This window comes from Eleutherodactylus coqui, chromosome 3 (assembly GCF_035609145.1).
Source record: "Eleutherodactylus coqui strain aEleCoq1 chromosome 3, aEleCoq1.hap1, whole genome shotgun sequence".
In the NCBI taxonomy this organism is placed as follows: domain Eukaryota; kingdom Metazoa; phylum Chordata; class Amphibia; order Anura; family Eleutherodactylidae; genus Eleutherodactylus; species Eleutherodactylus coqui.
In genome coordinates, this window is record NC_089839.1 from 247,424,362 (window position 1) to 247,451,526 (window position 27,165).

General features: G+C 45.6%; 1 protein-coding gene across 2 annotated transcripts in view; it reads right to left on the minus strand.

Annotated features, from left to right (window-relative positions):
* The window catches only part of SLC30A7 (solute carrier family 30 member 7), a 31,616-nt gene extending 18,025 nt beyond the window's left edge, over positions 1-13,591 (minus strand). The window contains exons 1-7 of one of the 2 annotated variants that reach the window (XM_066597214.1): positions 13,403-13,591; positions 13,283-13,370; positions 12,566-12,667; positions 7,419-7,532; positions 5,263-5,350; positions 669-798; positions 129-314 (exon numbers count right to left, since the gene is read on the minus strand). In XM_066597214.1, the coding sequence (XP_066453311.1) occupies positions 129-314; positions 669-798; positions 5,263-5,350; positions 7,419-7,532; positions 12,566-12,667; positions 13,283-13,362 (700 nt within the window). In that variant the 5' untranslated portion in view covers positions 13,363-13,370; positions 13,403-13,591. Of the gene's footprint in view, positions 1-128; positions 315-668; positions 799-5,262; positions 5,351-7,418; positions 7,533-12,565; positions 12,668-13,282 lie in introns of both variants that reach the window. The other variant, XM_066597213.1, reaches the window with a different exon arrangement.
* Between the last annotated feature and the right edge of the window lie 13,574 nt (positions 13,592-27,165).

The following is a 27,165-nucleotide window of genomic DNA, read 5'->3' on the forward strand; positions in this document are numbered from 1 at the left end:
TGGGAATTGAAAACCAAGCCAGAACTCATACACAGCCAGCTGTTTTGGGGTTTCTGCCTCTAATCAGTGTGCAGTTGGGTTCTGGCTTGCAACGGTTTTGGGGTTGTATGTATGTTATTGTATCATACCTGGACAAGAGGAACCAAAACTAGGTCCATGTTTATGGCTGTGATTCTCTCCATGGCTGTGTCCATGATCTCCTTCATGACTATGTCCGTGACCACCCCCATGGCTATGTCCATGGCCACCACCTCCACTATGACTGTGCCCGTGGCTTAAGGAACCATTGAATAAAGAATGACTATGACCATGATCTGGAAAAGAAGAGAGCGTTATACAAATAAACTCAGAATGGCTGGAAGGCATGTGTCCGATGAAATGAGTGGCAGACACGTATTCATCATTCAACTGAACTGGAAAGTATGAAAACACCAGAATTTACATACATTCATCCAACCAACTCAACGCACTGAGCGGTGGCTTCCAGCACTGACACCAGGGGAGGCAAGTAGGACACTTACATCCCCGGACTCAGCGGGTCACCTAATTTCAGCACATACGTTTAGCTTCTAGAACTGAATTATTAGTCATACGATAGGAAGGGCTGCATGGTTCACATAATAAAAGCTAGAAGAAGGACTTCTGTCCACAATAACCAACATACATACCACCGTCATGCGAGTGACCGTGATTTCCACCATGTTGGAACACAAATATTCCAATGAGGTTTACAAGGAATCCCAGGATAGAAACTGGAAGTAGCCTTTCATGATGGACCTCAGGAGTGTCCAAAGCTCGCTGGAGAGAAACACAAAACATGTGCGTTAGACCTGGTGCATGGGGAAGTCAAAAGTCACTAAATAACTCGACAGTTACTGCACATACGGCGACGGTTTTGATTGGCATCGGCTTTGGGTCATAATCTTTTTTTATGTATATAATTTTATTCTATAATTTCTTTTTACTTGTTTTTGTAACAACTTTTTTTTACCATCTATGTCCCCCCCATGACATCATATAAGACCTCTGCGGGACCGTCACATTTTTTTTTTTAGTTTTCTTTATTACTACACACTTTTCCACTGTAGATGGGGCGTCCATAGGAGCAGCATCCACAGATGCCCAATTACAAGGAAAACATCCCTTGTAGTGACACTAGTCCCTGACAGAGCAGATCTGGATCTGCTAGGACCCTGCAGCTCTGCTGTAACAGGAGGCTACCAGCGGTCACGTGATCACCCAGGTTGCACAGTGGAAGACACACTTCCACTTTTTAGTACATAGCACTCATTGAGCGCTGTGTACTTGGGAAAGGAGAAGGCAGAAGTGTTTAAAAATGGCTTCTCCCTTCTCCTCCGGGTCCTCTGCTGTGACTTACAGCTGAGGACCCGACCTGTTGCTGCTTGATTGGACAAGATTACAGCCCAGGACCAAGCACCGTATATTTAAGGGGTTAATGAGTTTCATCAAGTGACAGCCAAGATCGCAGGGTGCCGCCCGGTTGCCATGTCTTCTGAAAGCTCCCAGCGCTGCCATTGCAGATTGCCTATCCAACCATGCCCGTGGTGTGGCTTGATTATACAGTGATCTGACAGGCAATGTAATACAATGGCATTACATCATACGGCAAGAGCGATCGAACCATTGCAAGTTCTTGTTCCCTATGGGGACTGAAGAAAAAAAAAAAAATGTAAAAATCAGCTTAAAGAAAGTTTATCAACAAAATTATTAAAAAAAATAAAATAAAAAAGGTAACGCACCCACCCCCACAAAAAAGAAAAACTATAAAATTTGGTATCGTAGTAATCATACTGAACCATAGGATAAAAAGTTAGCATCTCATTTTTGCTGCAGTGTATACATGATAGAAACAAAACCCCCAAAGATGGCAGAATTGCACTTTTTTCCCCCAATTCACTCTGTGAATTTTTTTTCAACTTTTTCGGTACATTACATAGTACTACTGAAAAATACAACTCGTCCCACAAAAAAAAACAAGCTCTTGGATGGCTACGCTGACTGATAAACAAAATGATTTTTTTTTTAAAGTGGGAAGAAAAAAAAACAAAAAACAAAAAAAAACACAATCCTTAGGGGTTAAAAAGCTATGCGAGATTATTAAGGGGTTAAAAAGCTATGCGAGATTATGCTTCTGACTTCAATAGGGGAAAAAAAAAAAAACCACCAAAATATTGCACTTGCACGCACATCACAGAGCACGTGAGTGCAATGCGATATATTTTAAGGTCCCATTGAATACAATGGGCGAGGTCTTCCTAAGGAACGCCAAAAGACGAAACATGATGCGCTTTTCATCCTCCCAGCAAAAAAAATTGCTTATGTGATCAGGTCCTTCCAAGAGAACAGAGAACCGCAAGATTCTCACCCGTGTGAATGTAGCCTTATCAAAGAAAAGATTACGTTCTATGCGGATGACATGTTCAGATTTCTTGGCGGCTAGAGGGCATCCCCAAATACGGCTATAGCAGTAGTTAACGAGTATGGCAGCCCTTTGGGATAGATGAGCCTGCACTGCCAGTCTCTATAGCGCATGCCCCTCTGATATGTGCGCACTCATTCACATATCTGGGAGTGCGTGTTACAGCACATGTATGCGGCTATACTAAACTGCATTCGGATCCTCTCTGGATCAGATCAGGTGTGTGGTGCGAGCTCCCGTTATCAGGCATAGGCAGGGTGAGTTTAGTAAAAGCCACATGGATGCCACAAGCCTTACATCTACTCCACCATGCCCCCTTCTGGCTGCGGCTTTATCAGAGATTTATCGTATACAGCTGGAGAGGGTGCAGCTGGCAGAGGATGACCGTGGGTTAACTTTACCTAATCCCAAATCATTATCTGCCTTCTCAGCTGCAGCAGGCTCTAGTCTGGTAACGGGAAAGGCTTTCTTGGGTGTATTTGAGGCTCTGGATGCTCATAAATTCAAGTGCAATTCCAAAAGCAGCGGCCCTTATGTATAAAGTTTGGGGGAAAATCAGAGGTTATGGATATCCATAATTTACGTCACTTTGGGAAACTCCTTGGCTCCCGGAGTTGTCCAAGGTAACAGATTTTGAATCCTGGAGAAGTCGGGTTAGTCGTCGGGTCGCACACATGACTAGTGGGTGGAGCTAAAGACATTTGAGCAATTACAGCCTGACTTTGAGTTGCCGAATGCTCATTTCTATAAGTGAGGCAGGATGCTTATAGGCTGGAAGATGCTTTGTTGTACACTAGTCACCGTCTTTGTGCCGCAACCGCCACAGCAGGGAAAATCTGCGTAAATGGCTATATTCAGACTCCGCTTAACCTGCGCTACTTTTCCATTCTTCAAAGTAAATGGGAGGGAGATTTAAAGAAACTCAATGGCCAGAAATACTGCGATTCATTCCCAAATTATCCATAAAAGGAGTCCCATTGCTTGTACTAATATACTTGATCCATCGGCTGTATCGTACTCCGGTTTTTCTACTTGAGATTAGGTGAGGAACTCACCCCGTGTCCAAGGTGTAAAAGCTAAACCGCAGGATTAATAGACGTGTCGTCAGTGCTCTAAGCTACAAAGATACAGGTACGAAATTCTCTCCCTAATTAATTACCAAATGCCTTTGGAAGTCACTCCTTGGGGTACATGACAGATTTACCAGCGGAGGAAGCAGAGCAGATAGCAATAGCCAGATCATACATAGCGAAAAAATAGGGTTAGTCTAGCCCTCTGCCTCTGAACCCCCTCCAGCTCTCCTATGTCCTCTTAGGCCTGTGTCATACACATGTATTACACACGCCATTCGCAGTGAATAGAACCTGTTGATTTCAATGGTTCGTTCACATAAGTGAAAAATTGTGTACATTTGTGCATGAAAACAGCACATATTGAATTAAGTCACTTCATTACTTATTTCAATGAATGGGAGCACGGCTGGGTGTTTCTTTTGCCAGCGGCCTTCTTTTTGTGACAGCGGCCTTGCAATGTGGAGCTGAAAACGGAGTCCCATATTTGAGATGTGGAGTTCATACAGGAACAATATAATTTGCAATGTGGGCTTTTAAATTCTGTTTTTAAAATCGAATTTGCTTTAGAAGTGGCTGCCTGACATTGAGTAGCGTTACTGCTCAGCTAACTTGTAACCCAAGTCCTGCTCTTCTCTCTACCACTGAACGGCGGCACTTTAAATAACTCTAATTATGTAAATTGCTAATTATACAGTCTGTAGAATGCCTTTGGATGGTTAATTGTAAAGGAATGTGCAGTAACCACCTATATGTATACATATTAATAGACCGTAATGGTTCTAGAGGATCAGGAGGCGGCGCCGACATGGGCCGCAGCAGATCCTATTTGAACAGGATCTAACCTCCGTCAGCTGTAATAACAGATACAAGTACAAGGGCATTATGAACAATTAGAAGCCGGGTTAAGATTACGCAGGTCTTGTTCCTTAACCCCTTCAGGACATGGCCTACTTTTTTTTCAAAAGCCATAATAGTTAATTCTGTTGAGATGGCGTCGGAGGGCTTATTTACACCATATGGGCAAAAGTATTTGGACACTGCATGTGTTTGAGAAAAAGTGCTTTATTCCTCTATTCAGTGACGTGTCGGCCCTCCTTTTGCTCGTATTACATACATACTTTCCACATGTTCTCTGTAAGTCTGGGCAGGAATAACTCACCATTCCTCATGCCAGGCTGTGAGAAGAGATTGTTGTGAGGATGGGCGTGGGTGGCAGTGTCGTACCCGTCGCTCCAGTTCGTCCCACAAGGGCTCGATCGGATGAATGAATAGTTATTACAATCTGAGCAGTTTTTTCTTTTACCCATGCCCTCCCAGCAACTTAGTATTTGCACATTTGCTCATTTTCTGCAGAGTCCAAGTACTTTTGTCCCTATAGTGTGGCAAACAGTGTTTACTGGTACCATTTTTCGGTACATATAAATGTATTGTAAAGGAAGGGAAGAAAAAAAATCAATCATCAATTCTGCCTAGATGACACATTTTTTCCTGTGGGATGGTACGATTACAATGATATCAAAACTCTTATTTTTTTACGTTTTTCCACAATAAGAACCTTTTTTTTACATTTTACCCATTGTTACATTCAAAGTCCCCTAACCTTTTCATTTCCCCATGGCCGGAGCTCCAGGAGAGTTCGTTGTCTGTGTGACAAGCTGTAGTTTTTATAGGTACCATTTTGGGGTACATACGGCTTTTATCACTTTTAGTGTGTCTTTTTGGGAGGCAAAATGACCAAAATAAGCTTACCTCCACGCCCTCGGAGAAGATGAAGAATGCTGTGAAGATCAGGAAGAGACCATTCACAAAACCCGCCAGAACTTCTGCCCGCACATACCTAGAAGAGGAGAACAGAGGAATCACACACCGCGCTCCGCGACAATCCTACTTCATCTCATCGCCAGCTCTGTTGGTGCACCCCGACTTTATCTGTGGCCCCCGCGGTCTCTGACCGCCACTCTATCACATCCGTTTAGCCACATCCGCAAGGGATAACCAATCTACATAACAGCACAATATACAGCGATCACCAACATACGAGGCTCTCTCCCAGGACATTGGAACCTGAAACCAGATTTAACATCCAATGCTTTATATACCAACTACCAGTTACACGTGACGCAGGTTGGCAATCAGCAAGGGCATCTTCTGGTAAAACCCCTGTATACAATAGCGCCTCTCTTCAGTGCAGCGTGGTACTACATGTTCTGTCCGTTACCCCACTGTCAGCACCCGGCCTCGGAGCTGCGAGTTTGGATTTCTTCAGCACACACAATCTCAGTCTATACCAGACACCGAAGACCGATATTGGTATCCGTCCCCATCAATGGATTCACTGTTTTGTTGCGCTGATCTTTTTCTATACCAATAGAAGGACGTACCGGCATAAAGGTAACGCACATCACATGCAAGCCGGCCAAAGCTGAAACATTTGGGGGGCACCTGCTGACTATGTTATGGAGGTGTCCCGACTTATGAATAAATGGAAGAATTAGGTGTATTGAACTTCAACATATCCAATTCCTTGTACAGCACTCCTGAAAATCATCCCTAGCTGTAGAGAAAAAAAAAGTGAAAAATTATACTCACTTTGAATTCATAAATGGCTGAACGCTGTGACCAATCACAAGCAGCGCTCAGCCGTCATTCAATGGCTAAGCGCTCAGCCAATGAGACCAGCGCTTTCTGGGGGCAGGGATTTTTCAATCCCCTGCCTTCAGAACACAGAAGACGACTGCCATGCCAGAGAAAAGAGCCAGGCGGCTTTTCTAGGTGAGTATAATTTTGTTTTGTTTTTTTACAGCTAGAGATATTTTTTAGGGAAGGGCTTATATTTCATGGCAGAAGACCACGATGTACTCCCTAGGTTTTGAATAGGGCTGGCACTACTGCTGCCGGTCCCATTGAAAACACTGAGTGATATCGCTGATTTTTTTTCCTCTGTACTGCAAGGCTTTGGAGAAGAAAAAAAATAAATAAATTAAAAATCGCAAATGAGTAATAAACCATTGAAAATCATTGGTTTCATAATCATCGCTCCCGCATCGCAATGAATTTTGGCAAAGATATTTCTGTAAATACGGAATACTGTTGAGAGGCTAATAAAAACTTTAACATAAACCTATTTGGTTCGCATGTTCTAGGTCTCCATTGAAAGAAGGGTAATGACAGGAAGTTGAGGAAAAAGCAGAAGAAAAGTCGATGGGTATGAAGTGTGGAATGTGAGTCCGGCCATGAACCCCATTTTTAATATAAGGGTAATCCTGTGCCAAAAAAAATATCAGCATTTAGTCGGTGGCATTTATGACAGGCCGATGTTGAAATGTTGCCCATTTTATAAAGGCGGGTGACGTTTGAAACGATATGTCATACAGTATAGCAGGGCTCAACGTTCCTCGTAAGCATCAAAGCTGGATAGAGCCGAAGGCATGCATGTACAATATGGTTATGACACAAGTTTAGTTGTCCCGTATTTGCTGTGCAAACAGTCGGTCCAACGATGACATGCTAATTCCCCAAAAAGCAAACAGACCTGTGTGCAAACATTTATATAACTGTAAAGTATGAGAAACTAGGAAGACTACGCAGATAGGAAAAACTGAGCTGCATGCATTGCTATTTCACCCTTCAAAAAGATGGACCTGTTCAAATTCGGTGAGGTACGTTGGGCGGGGTTTGTCTGCGACGGATCCGCAAGTAGTCGTGGTTTGTCTTCGGAGAAGGAACCACGACGCAGATATCGACAGAGCCTTGGAAAGAACTTGAAACTTAACTCCGGCAGATGAAGGTTTTATTTTGCAACTTCTAAAAACTCTTAAACTTGGGTGATTTATTTTAAACTTTTTCTATGACTCCGATGCGCTACAGACATCCAACATACATACAGCAATACACACACACCTTACCCATAGGAGAAGGCTTCATTAGTTTTCCATCGGGAGATTACAGAAGCTGCCAGGCCAGCTAACAATGCTGTGCAGTCGAAAAACATGTGGAAGGAATCTGAGATCAAGCCCAAGCTGAAAGAGACATAGAAATATGAGAAATGGAGCAGATATACTGTGCTTCCCCGAAAATTAGACCTACCCCGATAATGAGCCCTACCCTGGCAGGAGGGAGGTAGGGGATTAAAATATAAGCCCTACCCCAAAAATTAGCCCTAGGTACACTACATGGAGGGAAAAAAAAACAAAAAACAATGCTCACCTAGCAGGCGCCGTCAGGGTCCCTCCCGCTGGGCTGCAGCGCTTCGCCAGGCTTCCGTGCCCATGCAGGCCCTGAATGCCGAAAGAGCATCTTTTGCTGGTGACGGGACTTGAATACCCTGCCTCCAGCAAGCAATTGCTCTGATTGGTTCTGGAGTGCCACCTCAGCCAATCAGAGCCAGCACTCAATGAACCAATCACAGCCATTCATTGAATGACATTGAATGGCTGCGATTGCTTCATCAAGCGCCAGCTCCGCTTAGTCCAATCAGAGCAATCACCTGCTGGAGGCAGGGTATTCAAGCCCCGTCACCAGCAAGAGATGCTTCGTCGGCATTGGGGACTACACAGAAGCCTGCCGATGCATGGAGCCCAGCGGGTGGGACCCGACCGGCACCTGTTAGGCGAGTATAAGACACCCCAAAAATAAGACCCTGTGCCTCCTTTGGGGCAAAAAAAAAAATAATATAAGACAGGCTCTTATTTTCAGGGAGATGCGGTATAAGAATTTCATGCAGCAGACCATCAACTTAAACATTGAAGGTCTCTGCATGCTAACCGGCAATCACCCTAGATGTCCTGACTAATTATTGTTATATATGCATCACAGAAGGGGAAATCAAGAATTAAAAACAATCACAGAAAATGGCCGTTACTTACTGACTGAGGAGTGCATATAGATGCATCCTCCTCTCACCATGCAGGTAGCTGACTACCAAATGGAGGAGCCAGTAACACTATGTGTGGGAGTATACACCAAGCATCCACCCCTCTCATTATCAGGAGGCAGTGTGAGTGGGTGTTTTATCGGTGTCCTGCACAGGTGTTATTGGCTCCTCCATTTAGTAGTCAGCTACCTGCATGGTGAGAGGAGGATGCATCTATATGCACTCCTCAGTCAGTAAGTAATGGCTATTTTCTGTGATTGTTATTGTTATATACCATTATATTCTTCTAGTTCATATATCCATGTGTTATACATCCAAATATCCCCCCATGCCACCATGATATACCAAATATTATAGAATGGGTGTCAGTTTTGACAACTTTATCAAACAACTGCACAATCTTCTATCCCCCTTGTGAAACTTTTTAGGAAAGTACAGAAGTTAGGCTAACTTGGTACAAACAATACAAGTCTAGTACCATAAATGTGTGCTGCAAATGACCATTAAAGAGATCCTCCACTTCAGCAGGGGTGTAGTATAGTAATTATAGACTAGTGTTTGGAGGCCGCAGCACTACGTGTAGATCTGGCGCTCCCATGGAACAGATGGGATAGATGCGGTATGAAGCTGTACATACAGTCCCCAGTTCAGGACCCCGTACTAAACTGGGAGGTTCCTGGCATTTATTATCCTCACTATGGTTTGGCGCAGGCTTTACGCAGCTTAATGTCAAGTTGGGCTCCATGTGTCCCGTAGAACAAAAGAGGTTATGATTATGTGAAATGTCACCACCTAATAATCTGACTGGCAGCCGTACAAGTCAGGCCCGACGTCTATGGGAGGTGGGGATATGTTGCTACCCTATAATTTTACCCCTAAATGGGCGAAGGGCCCTTAACCTCTTCAACACCAAGTCCATTTGGGCTAGAGCCATAATTTCAGAAATCTGACACGAGCCACTTTAACAGAGAACTCGAAAGCTTTCACACATTCAAGTCATTTAGAATCTTTTTTGGTTTGTCACATGATGTACTTAATTTAGGTGGTAGACGGATACCATTTGTGTAGATTTTTTTTAAAAACACCCAAATTTAGGAACATTTTTTAAAATGTACTTTTTTTTTTAACTGCAGTAGGTTAAATATCCAATTCCATAATGTACTCACTTATCAGATATTTACTTCCACATTACTGAGCAATTTAGAAACTAACGAGACGGTTATCGTTAGGAGTCGTATAAATACCGCGCTCCCGCAGGATTGTGGACGCTAGCCGTCCCGTGCAAGCGCATGCAATGACCGAGCACGTATACACAGATGTGTGCCTGGCTTCATTTGCCTAACACTCGCCCGTGTAAAAGGGCCTTTACTAATTGAACATCACTTTTTAAAATTTTGATGTGTGTTTTTTAATTTCCATTTCTAGTTCATTCGGTATTTTTCATGTTTGCACTTCGTGTCGCTCGCAGTTAGGAGCCTGAAGTATTACTTTTATTCACTTACAATTAATATAAAGCATGTGACCATCAATAATATGTGTGACTTGGTTAATATGATAGAGTGTTCAGCATCATCCAAGGGGGCGGTGCCCAAGCAAGAAGAAGGACCAATCCAGATGGAGAAGAGATGGGAAAGTTCTCCCTCCTTGGACTCACCCCAACCAGTTGCTGGAGCGTGAAGTTAGTGGAGTGGACCCCGTACCGATACGTGGGGGTACCACTAGACGACTGACGAGTCGGTACAAGTAGCACTACTTCATACAGAAGGGATTGACACAATTGTTGCTAAATATGGATCATAATACTGACTGTATACAGCGTCAATCAGAAAACAGCAGAGCGCTGTATGGATCGGACACCGCCAAATCGGATATTTGGGATACAGACAACTATGTGATAACTAGCAGCTGGATAGGCTCAGAGCAGTGTTAAGTCTAGTTCAGACACAGCGATAATCGTTGTGCTTTTACAGCGCAAGGTGGTTGCTCAAACGTTGAGCGATCACTTTGCGCTCCGAGCGGGGCATGCAGAAGACAAGCAGGGAAGCTTGGCTTCTGCATACAGCTGTTCTCTGCTTAGAGCGCCTGGCTGCTATACAGCTGAGCGCTCTGTCCGGGGTATGGAGAACAGAGCTGGACGGCTCTGTTCTTCATACTCAGCCTGTCATCAGGGAGTGGGATACAGCTGATACAATAGTATCAGCTGTATCCAGCTGTGAATCCCTGATAAGGCTCATCGTCATCTGAAAGACAACAATGAGCAACGGCTTAACAAAAACTGCGAGATGTCAGTGCAGTTACACGCAACGATTATCGCTCAAAAGACAGCTATGAGCGAATTTTAAACGAAAATCGGTGTCTAAGCCAGCCTTGAGGTCAGTTAGAGCGGGCCCGGTGATTGGAGACAAGCCTCCTCTCGCTCTGCTGATAGCAGTGTAAGTCCCAGCTGAATAAATAGATTTCTTTTTTCTAGTAGAAGGCTGAGCGCCCTCACTATAACCAATCTACATCTTGCGGGACAAGTTGTATTTTTCAGCGGTACTATTTAATACACCACATAATGTACTGAAAAACATTAAAAACATTCCAAAGGGGAGTAAAATGGGAAAAAAAACAACGAAATTTCGCCATCTTTGGGTGCGTCTTGTTTCTACAGAGTACAGACTGCAACAAAGGTCACATGATAACTTTATGGGTCAGTACGATTACTACAATACTAAATTCATAGAGGTTTTTTTGCCGTACAACTTTTTTTTAAAAGATATTTTAGTTATTTCCTGCCATCTTCTGACAGCCGTAACTTTTTCAGTTCTTCCGATGACAGCTGTATGATAGCACACTTTTTACTGGACTTCCTGTAGTTTCTACTGGTGCCATTCTCTAATACATCCAACTTTTTGACCGCTTTTTATTACATTTTTTTATGGAGACAGGGTGACCCAAAAAGTGCAATTTTTTTTCTACAACTACAACTTTTTAAAACTTCTTATTTTTATATTTTTTTTTTTTAGCACCCATAGGGGACATGAACTTGCGATGCTTTGATTGCCCCTGCAGCATGATGTAATGTCATCATATTACCTTATACCGCGATCTGACAAGCATCCCTATGGCCTTTCAGAAGGCCCCCCAACTGCCCTGGCAACCACACAGCAACCCACGATCTTATCGCAGGGGGTGAAGTGCGGGACCCCTGAACATCGGTCGGGGCATTTAAAGTGTTAACAGCTCCGATAAGTGGTGCGGCTTATCGGAGCTATTGTGGGCAGGTGTCAGCTTAAGGGGTTAAAAACAATAACAAATGTGCTGCACAGCCCTAATGGTCGAACGGCAGCTTTTCTAATAATGCCAGAGTCTCGGCAGATCAGTGGTTTATATGCAGCAACTCCCGCCCCTACCAGTGGGGGCGTGGCTCCAACCACCAATCAGGATCAGAGTCTGCCAACCTCCCACTCATGTCGCAGGTACTGAAGACAGACAGCAGGGGGCGCGGCTCCAACTACCAATCAGGATCACAGCCTGTCCCTCTAGCGCGTTAATGTCTGCAAAATCCCAAACCAGTGAAACGATTATTTCTGCGCCATCGCGAACGTAAAACGCATATCTCTGTAGACGCAGCGGGATAATTAGGGAATGAGGCGTAATTAATGTGTTATCTAAAATACTGACCAGAACAACCTCTCCATAGAACCCTTGCATCTACAGAGATACGCCATCACATCTCACCAGTCAGTGACCCGTGTGAATGAGCCCCAAGATGACAAAGCCAGCATGTGAGAAGAACACATTCACTTCAATGCACCAATCAGGGGACAGGATTCTCTTGCGGACCGATTGTTCAAGAATTACTTTCTATGGGCGGCATGAACATGTGCCATGCAGCCCCGCAGCGAGGAGACTGGATGGAGCAATGGTCGCCAAACGTCAAGCACTCTGGTATTCCCGTCAGCCGCAGTGACATTAACGGAGCGGCAGCTCTGCGAGTTGGGTTGGTTGGTACTCCACTAATTCTGAGGTGACTGCGAGGGGTGACCTTACCCCACAGTGACCGCAGATGGGGACATCGGACCTCCATCCTCAGGATCAGCGGTGGTCTCCATGGTGACAGGAGGTGATCTGCCATGCCGGTACAACCCCTCTAATAACACAACAGCCGGTAGGTCTCTCAGTCCCGCTACTCACCTGTTGCTCCATATCCCGTAGAACAGCTCCACGAAGGCGAAGGAGAGATTCAGGCAGAGGAAGCAGAAGAGGTTCCTGGATGTGGAGTCTGAGAAGATGGACCTGATGGAGGAAGCAGAGAGGGCGGATTAGGCCTCAACTAACTAGTTGGGAGTGAAGCCCCTAGCAACCAATCACAGCGCAGCTTTCATTTAACCAGAGCAGCTTCGGAGATGAGAGCTGTGGTTGGTTGCTATGGCAGCAGACAGTTCTGATAGATGAAGCTCTATAGAATGACCATGTAACAGTGGATTTACAGGATGCCATAGACTTCAAGGGGCATTACAGCACACAGAGAGAGGATGTGATCCTCGGAATACCCCAAAGCAGATCAGTGGGGTTTACTGCGTCCGTAGGGAGTTACACGGAGCGCGAACACAGCCGTGTGAATGAGCCCCAAGATGACAGAGCCCGCATGTGAGGGGAACACATTCATTTCGATGAGCCAATCAGGGGGGAGGATTCTCTCGCGGACCGATTGTTCAAAAATTACTTTCTATGGGGGGCATGAAAAACAGCGCACACACGTGACGCACCGTCCCCACGTATACATATACACAGTGGATACATGTGCTGTACATGCAGTATCCCCATATATACCGTAGGTAGACATGTGACATCCAGAGCCAGTATGTGCGCAGTACATGCAGTATGACGCCCGGTGACACGCAGCCCTACCTGATCCAGCCCGACACCTTCCGCATCAGGTTGAATTTGGGCGGCTTGTACTCATCATCCTTAATAGACAGCGGCAACATCCTGGCAGCCGGCACACCCGAGCACTGGACACCCGCTGACCCGGCACACCCGAGCACTGGACACCCGCTGACCCGGCACACCGGAGGGCTTTGCTCCGTCCTTCCGCCCACACACAGTCCAGCAGCCCCCTCCTCCTGCCGCGCTGTACGGTCGGCGCCGAGCCCCGGAGCCGCTTCCTCCTTCCGGGGAGTTGCAGGCCGCTTGACACTCAGGCACTTGGCGACCAATAACATGAATGAGCGGCCGGCTGACTTCCTGGTGTGAACAGCGCTGACGGAGCACTAATGGAGGTCAGCTGTGCCAGGCACAAAGATGGCGGCACGGGGATCAGCTCCCTGACTAGTGATGGCGGCTCCCTGAGCCAGTCAGCTTTCAGCTGAGAGGCGAAACTGTCCTGTAGCTGGAGGGTGACGGCTGCGCCTCACACAGTGCTGACGGCCATCAGTGGGGAGTTAAAGGGATATTCAGTGTAAATACTCCACTGAGCCCTGCAGCAGCTATAGGCCATATATAACAGGAGGTGGACATTATACACTGAGCTCTGCAGCAGCTATAGGCCATATAACAGGAGGGGGACATTATACACTGAGCCCTGCAGCAGCTATAGGCCATATAACAGGAGGGGGACATTATACACTGAGCTCTGCAGCAGCTATAGGCCATATAACAGGATGGGGACATTATAAACTGAGCCCTGCAGTAACTATAGTACATATAACAGGAGGGGGACATTATACACTGAGCGCTGCAGCAGCTATAGGACATATAACAGGAGGGGGACATTATACACTGAGCCCTGCAGTAACCATAGTACATATAACAGGAGGTGGACATTATACACTGAGCCCTGCAGCACTTATAGGACATATAACAGAAGGGGCACATTATACACTGAGCCCTGCAGTAACCATAGTACATATAACAGGAGGTGGATATTATACACTGAGCCCTGCAGCAGCTATAGGCCATATATAACAGGAGGGGGACATTATACACTGAGCCCTGCAGTAATCATAGTACATATAACAGGACAGGGACATTATACAGTGAGCCCTGCAGCCGCTATAGTACATACAACAGGAGGTGGACATTATACACTGAGCCCTACAGCAGCTATAGCATATATATAACAGGAGGTGGACATTATACACTGAGCCCTGCAGCCGCTATATGACATATAACAGAAGGTGGACATTATACACTGAGACCTGCAGCAGCTATAGGCCATATATAACAGGAGGGGGATATTATACACTGAGCCCTGCAGCAGCTATAGTACATATGTAACAGGAGGGGGACATTATACACTGAGCCCTGCAGCCGCTATAGTACATATAACAGGAGGTGGACATTATACACTGAGCCCTGCAGCAGCTATGAGCCATATATAACAGGAGGAGGACATTATACACTGAGCCCTGCAGCAGCTATAGTACATATATAACAGGAGGGGGATATTATACACTGAGCCCTGCAGCAGCTATGAGCCATATATAACAGGAGGAGGACATTATACACTGAGCCCTGCAGCAGCTATAGTACATATATAACAGGAGGGGGATATTATACACTGAGCCCTGCAGCAGCTATAGTACATATATAACAAGAGGGGGACATTATACACTGAGCCCTGCAGCCGCTATAGTACATATAACAGGAGGTGGACATTATACACTGAGCCCTGCAGCAGCTATGAGCCATATATTACAGGAGGGGTAAATTATACACTGAGCCCTGCAGCAGCTATAGGACATATATAACAGGAGGTGGACATTATACACTGAGCCCTGCAGTAACTATAGTACATATAACAGGAGGGGGATATTATACACTGAGCCCTGCAGCAGCTATAGGACATATATAACAGGAGGGGGACATTATACACTGAGCCCTGCAGCAGCTATAGGCCATATAACAGGAGGGGGACATTATACACTGAGCCCTGCAGCAGCTATAGGACATATAACAGGAGGTGGACATTATACACTGAGCCCTGCAGCAGCTATAGGACATATATAACAGGAGGGGGACATTATACACTGATCCCTGCAGCAGCTATAGGCCATATAACAGGAGGGAGACACTATACACTAAGCCCTGCAGTAACCATAGTACATATAACAGGAGGGGGACATTATACACTGAGCCCTGCAGTAACCATAGTACATATAACAAAAGGGGGGCATTATACACTGAGCCCTGCAGTAACTATAGTACATATAACAGGAGGGAGACATTATACACTGAGCCCTGCAGTAACTATAGTACATATAACAGGAGGTGGACATTATACACTGAGCCCTGCAGCAGCTATAGGACATATATAACATGAGGGAGACATTATACACTGAGCCCTGCAGCAGCTATAGGCCATATAACAGAAGGGAGACATTATACACTAAGCCCTGCAGTAACCATAGTACATAAAACAGGAGGGGGACATTATACACTGAGCCCTGCAGTAATCATAGTACATATAACAGGAGAGGGACATTATACACTGAGCCCTGCAGCCGCTATAGTACATATAACAAGAGGTGGACATTATACAGTGAGCCCTGCAGCCGCTATAGTACATACAACAGGAGGTGGACATTATACACTGAGCCCTACAGCAGCTTTAGCATATATATAACAGGAGGGGGACATTATACACTGAGCCCTGCAGCCTCTATAGTACATATAACAGGAGGTGCACATTATACACTGAGCCCTGCAGCCGATTTATGACATATAACAGAAGGTAGACATTATACACTGAGACCTGCAGCAGCTATAGGCCATATATAACAGGAGGGGGACATTATACACTGAGCCCTGCAGCAGCTATGGTACATATATAACAGGAGGGGGATATTATACACTGAGCCCTGCAGCAGCTATAGTACATATATAACAGGAGGGGGACATTATACACTGAGCCCTGCAGCCGCTATAGTACATATAACAGGAGGTGGACATTATACACTGAGCCCTGCAGCAGCTATGAGCCATATATAACAGGAGGGGGACATTATACACTGAGCCCTGCAGCAGCTATAGGACATATAACAGTAGGTGGACATTATACACTGAGCCCTGCAGTAACTATAGTACATATAACAGGAGGGGGATATTATACACTGAGCCCTGCAGCAGCTATAGGACATATATAACAGGAGGGGGACATTATACACTGAGCCCTGCAGCAGCTATAGGCCGTATAACAGGAGGGGGACATTATACACTGAGCCCTGCAGCAGCTATAGGACATATATAACAGGAGGGGGACATTATACACTGAGCCCTGCAGCAGCTATAGGCCATATAACAGGAGGGAGACATTATACACTAAGCCCTGCAGTAACCATAGTACATATAACAGGAGGGGGACATTATACACTGTGCCCTGCAGTAACCATAGTACATATAACAGGAGGGGGACATTATACACTGAGCCATGCAGTAACCATAGAACATATAACAGGAGGGAGACATTATACACTGAGCCCTGCAGTAACTATAGTACATATAACAGGAGGTGGACATTATACACTGAGCCCTGCAGCTGCTATAGGACATATATAACAGGAGGGGGATATTATACACTGAGCCCTACAGCAGCTATAGGCCATATAACAGGAGGGAGACATTATACACTAAGCCCTGCAGTAACCATAGTACATAAAACAGTAGGGGGACATTATACACCGAGCCCTGCAGTAACCATAGTACATATAGCAAGAGGGGGACATTATACACTGAGCCCTGTAGTAACTATAGTACATATAACAGGAGGTGGACATTATACACTGAGCCCTGCAGTAACTATAGTACATATAAGAGGGGGTGCACATTATACACTAAGCCCTGCAGCAGCTATAGGACATATAACAGGGGGGAGACATTATACACTAAGCCCTGCAGTAACCATAGTATATATAACAGGAGGGGGACATTATACACTGAGCCCTGCAGTAACCATAGTACATATAACAAGAGGGGGACATTATACACTGAGCCCTGCAGTAACTATAGTACATATAACAGGAGGGGGACATTATACACTGAGCCCTGCAGCAGCTATAGGCCATATAACAGGGGGGAGACATTATACACTAAGCCCTGCAGTAACCATAGTACATATAACAGGAGGGGGACATTATACACTGAGCCCTGCAGTAACCATAGTACATATAACAAGAGGGGGACATTATACACTGAGCCCTGCAGTAACCATAGTACATATAACAAGAGGGGGACATTATACGCTGAGCCCTGCAGTAACTATAGGCCATATAACAGAGGGACACATTATACACTGAGCCCTGCAGTAACTATTGTACATAAGAGGAGGTGGACATTATACACTGAGCCCTGCAGCAGCTATAGTACATATAACAGGAGGTGGATATTACAGACAGCCCTGCAGCAGCTATAGGACATATATAACAGGATGGGGACATTATACACTGAGTCCTGCACAGCTATAGCACATATATAACAGTAGGGGGGCATTATACACTGAGCCTTCAGCAGCTATAGGACATATAACAGGAGGTGGATATTATAGACCGCCCTGCAGCAGCTATAGGACATATATAACAGGATGGGGACATTATACACTGAGTCCTGCACAGCTATAGCACATATATAACAGTAGGGGGGGGCATTATACACTGAGTCTTCAGCAGCTATAGGACATATAACAGGAGGGGGGCATTATACATTGAGCCCTGCAGCAGCTATAGTACATATAACAGGAGGTGGATATTATAGACAGCTCTGCAGCAGCTATAGGACATATATAACAGGAGGGGGACATTATACACTGAGCCTTGCAGCAGCTATAGGACATATAGCAGGAGGGGGACATTATACACTGAGCCCTGCAGCCGCTATAGGACATATAACAGGATGGGGACATTATACACTGAGCCCTGCAGCCGCTATAGGACATATAACAGGATGGCGACATTATACACTGAGCCCTGCAGCCACTATAGGACATATAACAGGATGGGGACATTATACACTGAGCCCTGCAGCAGCTATAGTATATATAACAGGAGGTGGATATTATAGACAGCCCTGCAGCAGATGTAGCACATATATACTGTAACAGTAGGGGGGCATTATACACTGAGCCTTCAGCTATAGGACATATAACTGGAGGGAGACATTATACACTGAGCCCTGCAGCAGCTATAGCACATATATAACGGTAGGGGGGATTATACACTGAGCCTTCAGCAGCTATAGTACATATAACAGGAGGTGGACATTATACACTGAGCCCTGCAGCCGCTATAGGACATATAACAGGATGGGGACATTATACACTGAGCCTTGCAGCCGCTATAGGACATATAACAGGATGGGGACATTATACACTGAGCCTTGCAGCCGCTATAGGACATATAACAGGATGGGGACATTATACACTGAGCCCTGCAGCCACTATAGGACATATAACAGGATGGGGACATTATACACTGAGCCCTGCAGCAGCTATAGTATATATAACAGGAGGTGGATATTATAGACAGCCCTGCAGCAGATGTAGCACATATATACTGTAACAGTAGGGGGGCATTATACACTGAGCCTTCAGCTATAGGACATATAACTGGAGGGAGACATTATACACTGAGCCCTGCAGCAGCTATAGCACATATATAACAGTAGGGGGGATTATACACTGAGCCTTCAGCAGCTATAGTACATATAACAGGAGGGGGACATTATCCACTGAGCCCTGAAGAAGGAATACTATATATAGCAGGAGGAGGGCACATTATACACTGAGCCCTGCAGAAGTTATAGTGCACATAGCAAGAAGGGGGGCATTATACACTGAGCTCTGCAGCAGCTATACCACATATATAACAAGAGGGGTACATTATACAGTGAGCCCTGCAGCAGCTATAGGACATATATAACAGGAGGTGGACATTATAGACTGATCCCTGCAGCAGCTATAGCACATATATAACAGGACGGGAACATTATGCACTGAGTCTTCAGCAGCTATAGTACATATATAACAGGAGGAGGACATTATACACGGATCCCTGCAGCAGCTTAGTACATATAGCAGGAGGGGGACATTATACACTGAGCCCTGAAGAAGGTATAGTACATATAGCAAGAAGCGGACATTATACACTGAGCTCTGCAGCAGTTCTAATACATATATAACAGGAGGGGGACATTATACACTGAGCCCTGCAGCAGCTATAGCACATATATAACAGAAGGGGGACATTATAGACTGAGCCCTGCAGCAGCTATAGTACATATATAGGTGGGGGACATTATACACTGATCCCTGTAGTGTGTATAGTATATATAGCAGGAGGAGGGCACAATTATACACTGAGTTCTGCAGCATGTATAATACATATAACAGGAGGGGGACATTATACACTGAGCCATGCAGCAGCGATACTACATATACAACAGGAGGGAGACATTATACACTGAGCCCTGCAGCAGGTATAGCACATATAACAGGAGGGGAACATTATACACTGAAACCTGCAGCAGCTATAGCATATATATAACAGAAGGGGGACATTATAGACTGAGCCCTGCAGCAGCTATAGTACATATAGCAGGAGGGGGACATAATACACTGATCCCTGTAGTGTGTATAGTATATATAGCAGGAGGAGGGCACAATTATACACTGAGTTCTGCAGCATGTATAGTACATATAACAGGAGGGGGACATTATACACTGAGCCATGCAGCAGCGATACTACATATACAACAGGAGGGGGACATTATACACTGAGCCCTGCTGCAGGTATAGCACATATAGTAGGAGGGGAACATTATACACTGAAACCTGCAGCAGCTATAGCATATATATAACAGGAGGGGGACATTATACACTGAGCCCTGCAGCAGCTATAGTACATATATAACAGCAGGGGGATATTATACACTGATCCCTGCAGCAGCTATAGTACATATAGCAGGAGGGGGACATAATACACTAAGCCCTGCAGCAGGTATAGCACATATAGCAGGCGGGGGACATTATACAGTGAGCCCTGCCTTTACTGTCAGCTGCATCGGAGGATCGCTGTGTTTTCCGTTATTTTCGATGGATGTTTAACTTTGCATTGAGTGGACCTACCATGTTTCCCCGAAAATAAAACCTAACTCTATAATAAGCCCAAGCTGATTTTTTTTTGGGTGGGGGATTGAAATGTAAGCCTCACCCTGTAAATAAGCCCTAACTACACTACATAAAAAAAAAAACAATACTGACCTAGCAGGCGCAGTCTGGGTCCTTTCCGCTGGTCTACATAGCTCCAGCGCGCTTGCTTGCTGTCCTCAGCCGCTGACTAAAGATCGCTTGTAGGTAACGGGGTTCGTAGCACGTGGTGGGATGCTGCCGCCGTCGCCATTGGGTACAATGGGTGATGCAATGGCACGCCCAAAGATAGGGCATGCTGCAATTGTTTCACGGTGTGATGTGTTGCAGTAAAACGTCGCTCATGTGTAAGACCCCATTTAAAAGAACAATGTTCATATTCGTACAAGCTTTGTGCGTCTCGCAGCTCACAAATCTCACGCAAGATTCCTGGCCGCTTGAAACCGGCGCTATACAGCGAATGTGAACAATTGAACGATTTCTCGTTTGAATACGCCAACGATGTATCTGTCCGTAGAAACAGGCTGTCCACGCGAACTCTGATATCGTTCACTCATTTAACCCTTTCCAATCCACTGTCTGACATCTGAAGACATTCTGAGTGAAGGCTGTACACCTCCGATGTCAAAAGATGTCCGGCAGGGTATTCTTACTGTATATTACTGGCCGCTCTGTTGTCAGGGGCCTCTCCAGCATGTCCCATACCGCAGTACTGGCTCTAGCCAGCAGATGGCGCCATTGTATAATGGCAGAAAGAGTAAGCCCCCTAGGAAACCCTGAATCCAAATTTAGATTGCAAAGGGTTAAATGAGAAGTCAGCCCGTCTAAACAGGCCCCCACCCATAAACTCCTAACCAACTCTCCTCACTGCTTCGTCTCTGTGGACGGAGCACATATCCCCTTTCCAGCAGTGAAAGAGTTCTAGCCTGTAACTTAAGGTACCTTTACATGGAGCGAATATTGGATACAGCGATTCGAGTGATAGTCGTCCTACCGTATGTACACTCGGCCGCCGACAGAGCCATAAAATGAATGATCCTCGACCCTTATCCATCGCCATTCACAGAACGACTGCCCCTTCTGTGTAATGCCCAGGAGCTATAGTCGCTGGGGCGGCTGTGGTCCCATGTAAAGGAAGCATTACAGGAGCGGTTTCGGGCTCTTAGACTGGAGCGACTCCCATCGGCTGCAGCATGCAGAGCTCCATAGATACAGGTTTTCTGATGATATCACTACACAGCATGCAGTAATGACAGTGTGTATGACAAGGGTCTACTGCCTAGAAGTTGGTTTTGACCATCAGCAGAGGCGGACGTGCAGCAAAGAAGGGGAGCAGAACTGTATTAGTATTAAATGAAGAGCCATTGGGGAGCCAAAAGAGTTGACTATTTGTGGTGAGCTGAGACAAATGATGCGGCTCACCAAAAAGAGCTAGAAGTCTCATCACTAGCCTGACATCAGGGCTTATTACTGAATGTAGTGCTATTACAGGCCAGAAGGTGGCAGTGTCTGCTCTCACTGCCCTGTGTATAATGTATCAAAAGTTCATGATGGGACTCAACGTTCAGAGACCCATTAGAGATCTCAAATCCAGGAGTCTCCTACAGGACTGCAGGCAGATAAATACACTTGTGGGGTGGGAGGTGCATTAATAATAATCCATGTTTATAAAGACAATGACTTTATTGGAAGCTGGGGTCTGACACAGCATTTATTGAATCTCATAATTGGGGAAAAAAACCATACCAGCATGTGTTAATAAGAACAACATAGAACTTTGACAGTTGTATGCAACTGCCAAGGCCCATCACATTATGGTGGACAGGATGATAACCAGCCCTTTCTGCCACCTGCACGATTCATCACCTCCAAGGAGTTCCTGTAACCCTTTATAATGAACTCCAGCCTCACAGTAGCCCTCAGTAGTAATCGTGACCCCCACAGTGGCCCTCAGTAGTAATCGTGACCCCCACAGTGGCCCTCAGTAGTAATCGTGACCCCCACAGTGGCCCTCAGTAGTAATAGTGTCCTCCACAGTGACCCACAGTAGTAGTAGTGTCCCCCACAGTGGCCTCAGTGCTAATACTATTACTACTGGGGCTGATATAGGGGACTCTATTCCTAATAGTGTCCCTTATATAGACCCCAGTAGCAGGGGCGTAACTAAAGGCTCAGGGGCCCTGATGCAAAAAGGTGAGCTGGGCCCCCCCTCTATCTGTGTCTGTACCCGTACCCATACCTAAACCATGCTGCACAGAGACATAGCTTGAAGCTTCTGGGCCCCAATGCAAAACCTGTAACAGGGCAACTATAATGCTTTATTCATAGTACTGGGCTCCTTATATGGAGAAGAGAGGCCTTATGGGCCCCCTAAGGCTCCTGGGCCCGGGTGCAACCACATCCCCTGCACCCTCTATAGTTACGCCCCTGCCCAGTAGTAACAGTGACCCCCACAGTAGTAGTTGAGCCCCTATGAAATCGATATATTTACCCTCCTCCTGGTCTTCTGAGCACCGCTGCACCTTCTCTTCCCAGCGGTGCTGCGTGAGGAAGTCTGTGTTCACACACAGCAGCGCTTTCTTCCATCTCCTCTCCTCTTGCGGAACTAAAGAGCATAGATCAGGGGAGGGAGAGAAAGATCCCGGATGCACACGCTGCCATCCGTGTGTACATCCGCCACAAAGTGATTACCGGCTTGGGAGCTACAGCACTCCAGCTGGTAAAAGGGGGACCAATGGCTGTCCTGGCGGAGGCCGGATGCAGGGTCACTAAGCGGGACTGTCTCTCCTAAATTGAGACGTCTGGTCACCTTAGTATCCTGCCCTTGTCAAATTGCAGAAAATTTCTTAAGTTCATCTGGTCATACAACCATGATGTTGACCCAGGGGAAGGAAGCTCCTGTCTCCATCAATTGGGGGTCTAAGGTCTTCAAAGTGGGTGAAGTCTGAACCAGCTGGAATCAGATTTGCTGTGCATCTTGGAGCTTGCAGTATATATTTATCAACCTATAGGTTGAAATTTCAGGTCTTGGAGCAGACAGCTCTTGGTAGGTGAACTTCGAGTTCTGCCATGCATAAGGACCCTCCCTATAGGGTGACTTCTTGATTAAGCCCCATGGTTATGCCTATGTAAGACAGAAGGGAAGCATTGATTATGATTGTTAATCTGTTTTCTCTTAGGTTGCATTTACATTGCAAAGATGACCGCTTAAAAGATGGCTTTTGATCGATCATTTTGCATAAACTACTACTTGGCACTAATGCCTATTACCAATTACCAAGTAGCAGCATGTGAGCCACCGGAGGTGAAATCAGGAAACAGACCTCCTGCTGTTCCCTGATGCCAGCAGGGCTGACAGCTGGGAACAGCTGATACAATGTTATTAGCGAGCAGAGCACAGCGTGCGGTCCTGCTTATCAGCTGTTCTGCTGAACAATGGTTTTCAAGCACAATTGAAAACCATAGTTCGGCAGAAAACTGAAAGATGGGCACATTTAGACACAACAATTATCGCTCAAAACATGGCTTTTCAGTGAATTGTGAGCGATAATCATTGTGTCTAAATGGGCCTTTAGTCCTAACAGCAGCACAAGCTTATCACCCTATTTATATACTATTACTTTATAACAAAAACAGTGTGGGAGTGGCTAGACACTCTTCTCATAGGGCCAACAGGGTTTAGTTAATTAGTGTTTGATTTGATTAATTAAAAATCTGTCCTATAGGCAGGGGCAGAATTACCCACATGGTTGTGCTGCTGATAGGACTAAGGGAGAACAGATGAACAATAATAATGAATGCTTTTTGACCATCTAGATCAGTGTAAGCTACCAAACATTTACAAAGTTAAGAAAACACAAAAAGATATTTTTTTGTATGAATTGAATTTTTCAAAGGGCTATATGAAAAATGAGAGCTAAAATCCAATTGGTTGCTATTGTGGCTTGTCGGTCGTGACAGCGTCGTGGCATGGTGGCCTCGACACAGGCCAAGACCTGTTGCCTTGTTAGGCAAGGGTTAATGCACCGTGTGCAGAGACTGATGGTGCTGTCTTTCTTTGCTGCATGATGCATGCTTGATTGGTCATGCCTGGGAGAAGGTTGGAGGTGTGCTTCCCTAATTACCGTGCTAGTCTTCAGGTTTGAAGTGGGTTTATATTCTCACCCCTCCCTCGGCTCAATGCTGCTTATTTAGTTCTCTAGAGGAAAGGCTGGAGTTTCTCTAGGCTGGGTGAATTCCTACATATTCAGATAAGTTCTGTTGCTTGCTATCGGTTGTATTTTGGTCTCCCTTATTGTTGTTGCTTGTTTGTCTCAGTTCATCTCTTCAAGGGTTTCCATAGGGACAATCAGGGCCCAGGAAGAAGACCGAGGGGCTGCCTTTTATCGAGGCGATGTCTCCGATTTAGGCAGGGACCCGTCACCTACCTGCTAGGTTAGGGCCAGACTTCCTTCCCCCCTGGAGTGGTGCTACTGATCTGCCTAGTGTGGTGTTTTCTTATTTTCCTTAAGTGTGTACGTTGTCATGCGCCATGGTGCTTGTGTGCCGCACAGACGTGACAGTTAACCAACCATTATATGTTAGGAGGAAACTTACCAGGAGCACAGTCGGGTCTCGGCAGCATACCGGTCCAGCCCCGGGAGTCCAGGCATGGCGTTCTTCCTTCCAGGTCCGGCGGCATTTCCCTTAGGTCGGCCGCGCGGCTCTGGGAGCCTTTTATGATGTGAGTGGGCGGGTCTTCTTCCTCCGCCCACCAGCATGTCATTGGCTCCAACCCTTTTCTAGGGATAAGATGCAGCAGCTGGCAATTTTCATTGCCAGTGTTTGTTTGTATCTAGTGAGGTTAACTAGGTCTCTCTGGTTCTCTTAGTCCTTGTGCTTCCATCCTTGCCTTCATTTGCTGTAGTTTCATTGAGCCTTTTGTGTATCTCTGTGGTAGTTTCTTCCTAAGTTCTTGTCCTCCTTTTCCCCACCCGTAGTATCAGTCTATCCCTAGACAGAATAGGGACTGTCGCCCAGTTGTCCCCCTGGGTTTAGCCAGGGCGAGGCATGTAGGTAGAGTCAGAGGTGTGGGTGGTTTTTAGGGACTCCCAGTCTTATCTCCGTACCTGCCTAAGAGAAACACTGGCCATATAAGAAAAAAGAAAAAAAAATTTCTCCGGCTTTCATCGCTCCATTTTTTATTTAGTATGGATTTGCTTACCGCTCTTGCCGAGCAGGTTAGAAACCTAACTTGTGTGGTACAAGAATTGTCCAGCAGAGTTGTTCTTCAGGAACAGACTATCTCTACGATTCCCAGTCCGAGTTCCGAACCTAAGATTCAGTTGCCGGACATTTTTTCTGGGGACCGGCTAACTTTTTTTTCGTTTCAGGAAGGGTGCAAGTTGTACTTTAAGGTGCGGACCCATTCTTCAGGTACAGAAGCACAGAAATGGACTTTTTCTTTGCCGGCCGATTCTCCCGCTCTATTGTCGGTTGATAGTTTTTTTTAGAGACCCCGGTCACATTTATGATGAGCCTGATCATGCCGATTTTTCCGTCAGTAAACTTTTAGATTTGCGTCAAGATAAACGTTCTGCGGAAGATTATTGTTCTCTGTTTAGGCAATATTCGGTGGAATCTGGGTGGAATGACCACCCTCTTAAAGATCTGTTTCTCATTGGATTGTCAGAGTCACTAAAAGATTTGCTTTTGTCTCACCCAGAGCCTAGAACTCTGGAACAGGCCATGACGTTAGCAGTCAGGGCTGACCGTCATCTTCATGCTAGACACAAGCCTCCTAGGGGTCCGGTCGTTACACCTCAGCGGAAGGAGTCCCAGGATTCTCCTTCGTCCACAGCTGAACCTATGGATGTGGATTCCATGTCCCCGCTAGAGCGCAAAGAGTTTCGCATCAAGAATTGTCTATGTCTGTACTGCGGCAAACCAGGTCATGGGATCACTGCATGCTATAAAAGGAGACAACAGGAAAACTCCCACTCCTAGGCGATTTGTGGAAGGATCGCTAGGAGAACAGGTACTGCCGAGATCTTCTAAATTGTTAGTTCCTTGTGTCACTTCATTTAAAACTTTCAAGTTAGAAGAGAGAGCCTTTATAGATTCTGGGGCAGCTGCGAATTTTGTCAATGCCGATTTTGCCAAATCTTTGTCATCTTTCTTTATTTCTCTCAGGTCTCCCATCCAGTTTTCTGGGATTGACTCAACACCACTCTGGGCTGGCTTCATTACTAAAAAGACTCCTGAAGTTTTATTTTCTGTGAGGGCTTTACACACCGAGACGTGTTCGTTTTTTGTTATGGAGAATTATCCGTCGATGTAGTTTTGGGTTTATCCTGGTTAAAGCTCCACAATCCCCAAATTGATTGGGTAAATTCTGAGTTAGTATGCTGTGGGGTTTCTTGTCAAGATCTTTTGGCTCATGTAGTTTTCCCTCCCATCTCTGGTACTGAGGTTTGCCTACCCTTATACATTAAAGAATTTACGGGTGTGTTCTCTAAACAATTGTCTGAGGTTTTGCCTCCACACCGAGAGTGGGATTGCAGGATAGACCTCATTCCAGGTAGCAAGATCCCCAAGAGAGGGATTTATAACTTGTCTGTTCCTGAACATAGTGCTATGAAGGAATACATTACTGAGAGTCTGAATAAGGGACACA